Here is a 12,486-nt window from a genome sequence, read left to right on the forward strand (position 1 = left end):
GAAATAAATATGAAAATTAAAATAAAGGGTAAATTTAACTAGGAAAGAATAAAATTAAATATAAAAATTAAAGTTAAAAATAAAATAACTGTACAACAAAATACACAATATAGAAAATATATAAGAATATATGAAGAAATATAGAACAATAAGAACAATATATAGATATATACAACAATAAGAGCAGCTGTACGAGTAATAAATGGTAATGAAAGAAATGTAATGTCCAGGGTTGTGCAATCCACATATTTAAGTGTCTTGTGCAGTGCAAATATGACTAAAAGTGATTTATTTAAGTGACTTGTGATAGAGTGATTTGATTTGATGACCACGCGGTGTAGTTGTGCAGTGGCCACTAGTGTAGTCTCTCTGCGGAATCGCTTTCCTGACCTCAACAGAGAGAACAGTCCGTTGTTGGGATGGCTGAGGTCCTTCACGATCTTCCTGGCCTTGGTCCAGCACCGCCTTCTGTAGATTGAGTGCAGGTCAGGGAGCTCGGAGCGGATGGTGCGCTCAGCTGATCGCACAACCCTCTGTAGAGCTCGTCTGTCCTGCTTGGTGCTGTTCTCGAACCAGGTTGAGATGTTTCCCGTCAGGATGCTCTCTATGGTGCAGGAGTAAAAGTTCCCGAGCAGTCGGGGCAGTCGGAGGTCTCTCAAGCGTCTGAGGTGGTAGAGACGCTGTCGGGACTTTTTCACCACGGTGTTGATGTGACAGGACCATGACAGGTACTGCATGATGTGAACCCCGAGGTATTTGAAGCGGTCCACTCTCTCCACTGGGCACTCGTTGATGACGGGGGTCCGGTAGTTCCTCTCCATTTTTAGCAATGACAATTTATTTATTTATATCTCCATTAGTTGTTTATTATATAAGCATGGGAAGTGGGCAAGACCTGAGATCAACCTTCCTCAATGTCTAGTGACTACCAATAAGAATGATGAATACTATTTATTTACATATAGTAGCAAGTACTTTAGAAGGTCTCCTAGACAACCCAAGCTGGAAAGCCAGCTTATAGACACGTGGCCTTATACTCCTGGAACTGGTAATTTGTCTGAGTCAGAGCTGACTAGAAGGAGAAAATGTGTCACAGATCAACTTACTCCATCCATCCATCTTCTTCCACTTATCCAGTTCAAGGTCACAGTACTCCATCCTAGGAACTGTGAGTGAAAGCCAAGGTACATCCTTGACAGGTGACCAGTCTGTCACAGGGCTGACAAACAGCTCCGGCTAATGGGTGAATAAGGCAAGTTGTATAAACTGCTTTGAGTGCTCTGGTAAAGTTGAAAAGCTCTATAAAAAACTAATCCATTGTCATTTAACATGTATCTATCTATCTATCTATCTATCTATCTATCTATCTATCTATCTATCTATCTATCTATCTATCTAAAGCTCATCCCAATAATTGAGTTAGGGGTGTTGGTGCACTGATTGACAGCTATCCCTGTCAGAGTCTGTGAGATGTGATCCAGTCCTTGGAGTTGATGTGGAGTGGATCTCTTTACTCTCTATGTGCTGTTGTAGCCTTTTGAAGCACTTTCTTAGCTGACTTATTTTGTGGCTTGCTATGAGGTAAAGCTTTATGAATGGTAGGGAGTGCATGCATAAAAAATAATAATAATTATATAAATTGATTTACATTAGAAATGCAGAATTAATCACATACATCTATCAATAATTCTGTGATTGTGTCAATTAAAAATTGGAAATGAATAAATGCTACATTTAAAACATAATTGATTCACAAAATGTATCAACAATGTTTAAAATATTAATAAATAGTATTTAAAAACACAATACAGGTTATGAATGCAGCTTGCTAAGATTAGCTGATAAATTAGCACATCAAACTGAAGCATCAACATCCTGTTTGCAAAACTAATTGGTGTCTACAGTGGCTACATCCACGTTTATATATGTCAAATTTTTATAAAAATGTTTTAAGAAAATGACCTTTATCATGTATTTTAATTATAAAAGAAGACTGAGTGGGGCCCATGAGATTTTTTTAAGTGGGCCACAGCACTTTGGGATGGCTGGTTTATAACAAGGTAGTAAGACCTGCTATAATTTGTAGTTTTCATTGGACTGAGTAGAACAGATAAGATTATGAGTGTATCAGAAAAATATAGAAATATTTGTTGAAATATTGTGGACACAAAGATAGATAGGGAAGATTGAAATAGTTTGGATTGAATAGGAAGTATAGTCGACATACAAGACAAAGTAGACTATGCAGACTAGTTGGTGAGAGAGGAGGATGCAGGGATAGGGTGAGACAGAGGCTTCTGATCCAATGTGAAAAGAAGAAGTGAGTATATGCTTCATGGTTTTTATTGACAGTATTTCTTGGCATAGCCAGGTGTTGGAAGGCTTCCACTTTGGTGGCCTCAGAATCTTCTTCTGCAGATGATCTGGTTCTGTTGGCTTCATTAGGTGGTGACTTCTAGCAGCCATTTGTGAAGGGGCACAAAGAAGAATCAGCACCTTCAAGTCTGAGACCATGGTCCTCAGTCAAAAAAGGTGGAGTGCCTACTTTGGGTCAGGGACAAGTTACTACCCCAGGTGGAGGAGTTCAGGTGCTTTGGGGTCTAGTTTATGAGTCAGGAGAGAAGAGAACAGGAGACTAACAGACAAATTGGGCGATGATTGCATTGAGTCAGATGCTGCATCGGTCCGTTGTGGTAAAAAGGGAGAGATGACAACGAAAGCGAAGCAAACCGAAGTGGTGCTTTCCAAGTCAAGTGCTTGACGCGCTTTCCTGGATGTCTTCCAGTGTGATGGTTACTGGTTACTGGATCCTATTCAGGGAGGCTGCCGGGGTCTGCTCTTAGATCCCCTAGCAACTGAACATTATTGTTATGTGTTGCATCCTTCTCCCATATGCTCCTCCTGTTCTGCTCTAATCTACCCTAATTCCATTGTTACAGATTTATGGTCTTCTTTGCTGATTTGTTATAAATGTAGTATAATAATGTATTTATAATGATAAAAATATTATGCTGTTACAGTGTAGTTGGATTTTTGACAATATTGCACCCCCCCCCCCCCAAAAAAAAAAAAAAACAGAAAAAAAATAAATAGACCTTTGGGTAATAGACTTCTTGGGGTAATGTGAAGGGCAGCCTGTTCTACATCTGCTGACAAATAGGTGTGAAATCACAGGCTGCTTCTACACCATATTCTGTCCTGATTTGTTTTAGCACTCATATCTCTTTTTATCTTCTTCAACACAAGCTGCGGTTTGCATTCATAGAAACACGAGCACTGACACAAAGCCAGGGAGGAACAGACAGTCATGTCCCACAGCATATTTCCCACACCATGTCCCACGTGCATAAGTGGTGGGTGGAGGGCAGATCTGATCATATCACACACACAAATGCATTTTCATCTTCAGTAAACACTGATAGCAATGACCTCTACAGGAATGTGAGCAGAATGCTAAACATTGCTGACTCGTTCCTCTTGTGTGTGGATGTAGTCGCTTCAAAATCATCTTTACAGACACAGAAAGATGATTCTATCATTCTGTGCCCTCCACAGTAAGGACAGCTTGACTTACCTCCCCTTTGAATGGAAATACTGGGTTAAAATTTAATTTGGATTAAGCATATATGAAGTTATAATTTTTTATCTATGACACTTAATCTACAGGGTGGGCCATTTATATGGATACGCCGTAATAACATGGGAATGGTTGGTGATATTAAAGTGCTGTTCGTGGCACATTAGTATATGTGAGGGGCAAACTCCTCAAGATGGGCGGTGACCATGGTGGCCATTTAGATGTCGGCCATCTTGGATACAACTTTTGTTTTTTCAATAGGAAGAGGGCCATGTGACACATCAAACTTATTGGTAATGTCACAAGAAAAACAATGGTGTGCTTGGTCCTGGGTTGGTAACCCAGTGTTTTGACGTTTGTATTATTATTGATCTTTGATTTCTCATGGTTTTTGACTGCTTGTGTTTTGGCTTCTGTTTTGTATTTCTAGCTCTCCAGTGATTCTTGGTTTGTGATTTCTAGTTCTTAGGTTTTGGTCCCTGTGCCCCTCGTGTTTAGTGTAGGTTTAGTTCTGTCTTCTTGTCCCCCAGTCCTTCGTGTCTGCGTTTTCGTGTCTCCGGTTCCTCGTTCCCGGTTCTAAGGTTTTTGTAACAGTTTTCCATGTTTCCGGTGTTCTTTAGTTTAGCTGCTCCCAGTTTAGGTTTTGTTAGTTCCCTTTCTGATTCCTTTTGTGTTTTGGTACAGCGGCCAATAAAGGCTCATTCTTCGGTTTAAACCTTCTCATTCATTTGTTTGTCTGTACTTGGGTCCTCATTCTCATCCACTCCACGCCGTCTGCTTCGCCAGACGTGACAGTACAGTGTACATTATATATACTTTCCTTTCCAAGTTCAGGACCACATTTTTGGCCATGATTGTGGCACTTTCTGCACCTTCACCTCAACTGTTTCCTTTCTATTTTAAATGTTTGCCAAGTGGCACTTGCCATATGTAAGAAGGGATACTGTTCTCCCACATAGATGATCTGCCCCAAGAAATGCAGAGAGATACAGTGATATATGATACAGTATGTTTGAGATGTGCCAGTTCATTCTGTAACACAGAAATTTGAAGTTTGTGTTGTACTCGGACAGCATCTGATTTGTTTTGTGCCCATTGAATGTCCTGTGCCAGCGTCTTCGGAGGAGACGCTCTGCAGTGGAGCTGGAGACCACACTGCCACAAATCCACATTCTTATTTTCATTTGATGTATTTGTGCTTTAGACAAGGAAGCCACCTGTGGAGGACCTGTTCTCAGACCTGTGTGATGGACGACGCCTGCTAGAGCTGCTGGAGGGACTAACAGGACATGAGCTGGTATGAACATATACACATACAGGGAGTGCAGAATTATTAGGCAAGTTGTATTTTTGAGGAATAATTGTATTATTGAACAACAACCATGTTCTCAATGAACCCAAAAAACTCATTAATATCAAAGCTGAATGTTTTTGGAAGTAGTTTTTAGTTTGTTTTTAGTTTTAGCTATTTTAGGGGGATATCTGTGTGTGCAGGTGACTATTACTGTGCGTAATTATTAGGCAACTTAACAAAAAACAAATATATACCAATTTCAATTATTTATTTTTACCAGTGAAACAAATATAACATCTCCACATTCACAAATATACATTTCTGACATTCAAAAACAAAACAAAAACAAATCAGCGACCAATATAGCCACCTTTCTTTGCAAGGACACTCAAAAGCCTGCCATCCATGGATTCTGTCAGTGTTTTGATCTGTTCACCATCAACATTGCGTGCAGCAGCAACCACAGCCTCCCAGACACTGTTCAGAGAGGTGTACTGTTTTCCCTCCTTGTAAATCTCACATTTGATGATGGACCACAGGTTCTCAATGGGGTCCAGATCAGGTGAACAAGGAGGCCATGTCATTAGTTTTTCTTCTTTTATACCCTTTCTTGCCAGCCACGCTGTGGAGTACTTGGACGCGTGTGATGGAGCATTGTCCTGCATGAAAATCATGTTTTTCTTGAAGGATGCAGACTTCTTCCTGTACCACTGCTTGAAGAAGGTGTCTTCCAGAAACTGGCAGTAGGACTGGGAGTTGAGCTTGACTCCATCCTCAACCCGAAAAGGCCCCACAAGCTCATCTTTGATGATACCAGCCCAAACCAGTACTCCACCTCCACCTTGCTGGCGTCTGAGTCGGACTGGAGCTCTCTGCCCTTTACCAATCCAGCCACGGGCCCATCCATCTGGCCCATCAAGACTCACTCTCATTTCATCAGTCCATAAAACCTTAGAAAAACCAGTCTTGAGATATTTCTTGGCCCAGTCTTGACGTTTCAGCTTGTGTGTCTTGTTCAGTGATGGTCGTCTTTCAGCCTTTCTTACCTTGGCCGTGTCTCTGAGTATTGCACACCTTGTGCTTTTGGGCACTCCAGTGATGTTGCAGCTCTGAAATATGGCCAAACTGGTGGCAAGTGGCATCTTGGCAGCTGCACGCTTGACTTTTCTCAGTTCATGGGCAGTTATTTTGCGCCTTGGTTTTTCCACACGCTTCTTGCGACCCTGTTGACTATTTTGAATGAAACGCTTGATTGTTCGATGATCACGCTTCAGAAGCTTTGCAATTTTGAGACTGCTGCATCCCTCTGCAAGATATCTCACTATTTTTGACTTTTCTGAGCCTGTCAAGTCCTTCTTTTGACCCATTTTGCCAAAGGAAAGGACGTTGCCTAATAATTATGCACACCTGATATAGGGTGTTGATGTCATTAGACCACACCCCTTCTCATTACAGAGATGCACATCACCTAATATGCTTAATTGGTAGTAGGCTTTCGAGCCTATACAGCTTGGAGTAAGACAACATGCATGAAGAGGATGATGTGGACAAAATACTAATTTGCCTAATAATTCTGCACTCCCTGTATAGTGTACTTGCATTGTGACGATGTACTGGCTCTTTTCAACACTGTACATTGTACAGTGCTGTTTTTTGTATAGGTGTATTAGTACATGTCAAGGATAGAACTCTGATGGGACACAAATGCAAGAGTAGAAAAATACAGTCAGAAGTGAAGCATTGTAGCAGTTTGATGCCTGGGCTTTCATTGGAAATGTCAGCTATGTAAGCATCCACTGTATAAACATCCATCACTGTAACACTGCACATATAACTAAACTAAGAAACTACATAATATGTCCATTTTAAGTTCAGTTTTTAAAACCTTACAGTGTACACAACTATGGACACCATTAAAGCTTTATAAATGAATCACCAGTTAAAATTTCAATGTGGTGATCATGTTCAGGATTATGACTTACTGGGAACAGGTCATTCAAACCACACAGCACCATATCAGGATTCAAGGAGCTTTATTGTCATTCGCATCACATGTTTACATGAAGTGGAACGAAATTATGTACACACGGCCCCGGAGCGAAAAGAAACAGAATAACGAAGAAACAGAATTTTTAAAAAGTAATAAATAAATAGTTGTTTAAAAAAAACAAAAGACCAAAACAGAATAACATATTAAATATAACATATAAATAACATATTAAATTCTAACCTTGTTGTGGCTAGAGTCACTTACTGTTCACTGTTAGCTGCACAAAACATTATCTAAACATAACCAAAATATAGGTAAAATCAACGTGTAGATGACGTTGGAGAGCACTCTGCCCATTATTTCTGTTTGGCACAATCACTTAACCATTTAAATGAGATGTTGCCGATCCACTGATCCCACTGTAGACGGTGGAGGAGAGCGCCTAATCCCGACTGTAGTTTGGATTTTAATATCTACTGAAAAAGGACCATTTATTACTCCTAACACTGAAAACATGTATTTTTCCCACTCTGCTCATCAGTGATTCTTGCAGCTTCTCAGAAATGTTCATCACCCGTTTTAGAAATGCCCACAATCATTTTCTCTCTCTCTCTCTGTGTGTGTGTGTGTGTGTGTGTGTGTGTGTGTGTGTGTGTGTGTGTGTGTGTGTGTGTGCGTGCGCACATAGGTGAAGTTGGAAAGGGGATTCACGCGCGTTCACTCGCTAAACAATGTCAACCGAGCTCTGCAGATCTTACAGAAGAACAATGTGAGTATGCACTGCTATAAAGATGTAAATATACATAATTATATTGGTTTTCTTGCATCAATTACATTAAATAAATCTAACTTTACAATCAGCAGAGTGAAGTCAATGAAACTGCTGAGTGTTATATGGATTAATACTGCTACTGTTTAAGAGTGAGCTCTTTTTAAATATTGTATTATTTTAGTTTAATCTACAGTTTTGCCCCATATTTTATAAAAGCATGTGTTTGTAAAGTGGCTTATTAACAGGATAACTGCAAGCAGGCAACATGAAATCTTTTACTGGAGACAGATTGCGTTTAATTTGGTATATGTTAAACACCAAATTTACAGTGAGCAGGGAAATAATTGTTTGATCTCTGCTGAATTTGTAAGTTTGCTCCATTGGTTTGCTGTATTTTCCACACTATAAGGCTCGCTTAGAATCCTTTAGTTTTCTCAAAAATTGACAGTGTGCCTTATAATCTGGTGCGCCTTATGTATGAATTCTTGTGCTTACTGACCTCGAACCGATTTTATGTGCTACACGGCGCTCGGAAATCTGTCAAAAATGTTTTAGTACCACTTCGGTAGCTACGAAGCCGCATCACTGGATGGATTGTTGGAGCGTTACGGCTGCCATAGTCAAGAGCCCTGCGGAGTAATCTGGGTCCAAAACTCCGTCCTCTTCAGGGCGCAAAGTCAAACGAACACTCGGCATCACTGAGAGTTAAAAACTGTCTAAATTCTTTCATTGGTAATAAAATGATCAGCGTTGCTGCTTTACCAGGTGTAACAATTAAGTTTAACATCCAGGCATCCATGAAAACAGGATTTATTAAATTTAACAGAGTTAGAAGTTAACAGGAAGTTAGCTCACTAGTTTTCACCTAAACATGATATAGCATGTTCTGACTGAGAGATTTCTGAAAGAATTCAAACGTACAGCTCTGCTATCACTTCCAACATAAATGAAGACAGAAAACTAAACAGCAGTGACGTTTGTAGGGTTACTGAAGTTGGGCTAGCTGGTATATAATGATGTTTTACGTAATCGTTAGCACCACAGCTATGTTAGGATGACATAAACACAGTGAAGCTGGAGGATGAACGCTAACTTTTTTCCATAAAAGTTCCCGATGGTTAGAGACAAATGCAATCGCATGGCAGGATGCTGTAAACGGACCAAACTTAAGTCAGGAGAACAACTGAGATAATCCATCCACAATACGAGGTTTGTCATTAATATACTGCAACAACATGGGAATAGAGCAGCTGCCAGAGAATTTAACATTACTGAATCAATAGTACGGAAGTGGAGGAAGCAAGAAGAATGAGATGAGTAAAATTTGACTTATCTGACTGTTTTGTTTCGCTTAATGCGCCTGATAATCCGGTGCGCCTTATTTATGAAAACAGACCCGTTCATCAACAGTGCGCCTTTTAATCCTTTATGTACTGTATCCGAAAAGTACAGTACATAAAAGTTATATGTTAATTTACATGTCATTGAGTGGAATAAGTTTTTGATCCCATACAACTCATCATGAATTCTGGCTCCCACAGATTGGCTGTGTGGCACACAGGTTACGGTCAGTCAATCAGTCACCTACAGATAATCCTGATCTCAGTTAATTCTACGTATAAAGCACACTGTCCACAGAATTAAGTTCTCCCAAACCAAAGGACTGTCAAAGGATGTCAGGGACAAGATTGTAGACCTGTGTAGTTGGGCTGCAACACCATCAGCTAAAAGCTTGCTGAGAAAGGTAACAACTGTTGATGCAATTATTCGAAAATGGATCATCGTCAGAAAGGTGATGGATCAGCCTAAAAACTACATGGGAGGAGCTTGTTAATGATCTGAAAGCAGTTGGTACCACAGTCACCAAGAACACCACTGTTAACGAATTGAAATCTATCACCTGTAAGGTCTCCCCGCTCAAGATGACACATATACAGGTCCATCTTATGTTAGCCAGTGTACATTCAAATGATTCAGAGAAGGCATGGGAGCGAGCGCTGCGGTCAAATAAAACCAAAATTAAGCTATTTGGCATCAACTGCCATGTTTGGAGGAGGAGAAATGCTGGGTATGACACAAATACCGGCATCCTTACAATCAAACATGCAGGTGGAGTCATCTGCTAAGGGTACAGGACAACGGTTTAAAAAAAAAAAAAGCAGCAGATTAAGGTCATGGAGCGGCCTAGCCAGTCTTTACACCTTAATCCAATCTGCAATCTGTTATAGGAGTTGGAGCTCCGAGTTGTCAAGTGGCAGCCAATAAACCTAAAGGATTTAGAGCGTTTTTGTAAAGAGGAGTGGGCCAAGTGACCTACGAGAAACATCTTACTGCTGTGCTTGCCAACAAATGTTTCTCCACCAAGTACTATTTTGCTTGGACATCTTATTTCACTCAATAACATAGGTAATGTGTTTTTGTCTGGACATTTTTGTTGAGACTGATGATTTCTTTGTAAGTGAGCAAACTTACAAATAGTTATTTCCCCAACTTCAGTTACCTTATTAAAGTATAGAAAGAATATGTGATAATATATAATAATTTTTCTATTTTATTAAAGGATGATACAAATAAAGATGAAAGTCAGCACTTTTAATAGCGATTAACATATAGGAAACAGCACGGCAGCGTGGTGGTTGGCATTGTGGTTGCCACTGTTGCCTTGCAGCAAGAAGTTCCTGAGTTCAACCCCACCATCTGGCCGTGGCCTTTCTGTGCGGTGTTTGCATGCATTCTGTCCGGGTACTCCAGCTTCCTCCAAAGACATGCATTTAGTGCGTGTAGATCAGTTGGTGACTGTAAGTTACCCATAGGTGTGAATGTGAGTGGCAATGGTTGTCTGTCTCTCTGTGTTAGCCATGCGACAGGCTGCTGACCTGTACAGGGTGTAGACCACCTCTTGCCTTAGGCTCTAGCCACCCCGATTAGGATAAGCAGAAGAGGATGGATGGACATACAACAATTTTCCAGATCCACAGATTTACTCCAGCTCTCATCTTTTTGTTGTTGAAAATCACTACGAAGAAACAAAACATAAAAGGAAAAAGAAACGAAAAAATTCCAACGTAATAATGACTGGATCACACAAAACTGACGTGAGGATACACACAACAGATCCTTTTTATTAGTTTTGCATGGCAACTAGTAGTTTACTCGTATCCATCTGTAATCAGATAATCAAGAGTCATCCCTCCCTGTTGTAATAGTGCAATGTCTGTGCCATCTGTGATGTCTGATCATAACCACACTACTATGTGTAATTAATGCAAACATTTAAATACTAGGACTGATTTTGTTATGTGCAAGTTTAAGTTCACAAGAAAACATGGCTTCATTTTAAAGAGTCATCCCCACAATGGAGGTGAGAGTAAGTATCATTTGTGATTTGTGTGCTTCCTGCATCCCATCTCCAGGTGGAATTAGTGAATATTGGGGCAGCGGACATCGTCGATGGGAATCACAAACTGATTCTTGGGCTCATCTGGAGCATCATTCTCCACTGGCAGGTATGTGTTAGTGTATGCTCGTACGTGTACGTCGCCCCTGAATTTGTCAGCATTTGAAGACACTATTATATTGATACTTTAAAGCTGCCTCCATTTAGTTTAACTTTACTCTTTGTTGCCTTTTGTTGTCTGAGGTTGCTTCTTATTGGTCTAAGTGTTCTTTCTTTTTCTTTTTACCTTGACCTTGATGATGAGTTTTCATACTGAACTGCTCTGAGGAAAAGAATTCAATGCAACAAAACAGAGCTGTGCAGGCTCCCTGAACTCTCAATTGTATGTATATATACATTTTCTGTGGAAAAGCAAGGTATTCAGACAGGCCTATTCGAAGCGAAAAATACATGTTTTGTTTATGTGAATCTTTTTCTGGTGTGTCTTTCTGGATCTGATTGTCAGTAATATTTTTCTGTGTAACTTAGTGCCTTCAAAGTTAACACAATTAACACAAATTCCTTGTAACACCTCTAGTTGTTTTTGATGTGCAAGTAATGCATACACACTTGCTGTCAGACACCCATAGTTCAGGGTGTCTGACAGCAAGGCATTAGTAATGCTGTGGATGGTAAACAAAAATGGATAAAGGGTCTTTTGAGTGGCAAATTCAGCTTTAAAGCTCTGCTAGAGGGTTCCCTTGACAAGAACAAAGTTATTAGTATTTACTGTGAATTGTAATAACACCGTAGTACGAGTCGAGTCTCAAAACACCAGCCATTAGTGGACCGACCTGGGGATGCCACAGGCAAATGGGAACCATTGAAAGCTGCAACCACCAAGTACCTGCTGAGGGTCAGGCAAGTCCTGAGGAGTCAGCTGAACGGTAAGAACAAGATCCTGGCTATCAACACCTACGCCCTGCCTGTGATTAGGTACCCTGCTGGAATAATAAGCTGGCCAAAGGAAGAGATAGAAACCACTGTCATTGAGACAAGGAAGCTCCTGACCATGCATGGAGGGTTTCACCACAAGTCAGCACCCTGAGGCTGTACGCTAAGCGGAAGGAAGGAGGCCGGGGACTAGTGAGCGTCAGCACCACAGTCCAGGATGAGGCAGCGAACATCCATGAATACATCAGGAGGATGGCCCCAACTAACCGTGTGAATACCTCAGGCAGCAGAAACCTAAGAAAGAGGTGTAAGAGAAGGAACCATCATGGTAGATATGTACACTGCACGGTATGTATCACCAGTAGATAGAGGAAGTGGCTGCCATCCAGAAGTCCTACCAGTGGCTGGACAAAGCTGTACTAAAAGACAGCACAGAGGCACACAGGCTGTGTAAAGATGCCCCAGAGACAATCCAGCACAGAACAGCAGGGTGCAAGATGCTAGCAGGCAGGGCATACATGGA

At 40.7% G+C, this 12,486-nt stretch overlaps 1 protein-coding gene across 3 annotated transcripts in view; it reads left to right on the top strand.

Annotated features, from left to right (window-relative positions):
- dmd (dystrophin) overlaps positions 1 to 12,486 on the top strand; it is a 284,621-nt gene that overhangs the window by 76,637 nt on the left and 195,498 nt on the right. For all 3 annotated transcript variants that reach the window (XM_084922101.1, XM_084922102.1, XM_084922099.1), the window contains exons 3-5: positions 4,782 to 4,874; positions 7,550 to 7,630; positions 11,047 to 11,139. In XM_084922101.1, the coding sequence (XP_084778227.1) occupies positions 4,782 to 4,874; positions 7,550 to 7,630; positions 11,047 to 11,139 (267 nt within the window). The remainder of the gene's footprint in view (positions 1 to 4,781; positions 4,875 to 7,549; positions 7,631 to 11,046; positions 11,140 to 12,486) is intronic.

This window comes from Perissodus microlepis, chromosome 23 (assembly GCF_051167445.1).
Source record: "Perissodus microlepis isolate ML-2025 ecotype Zambia chromosome 23, ASM5116744v1, whole genome shotgun sequence".
Lineage (NCBI taxonomy): Eukaryota > Metazoa > Chordata > Actinopteri > Cichliformes > Cichlidae > Perissodus > Perissodus microlepis.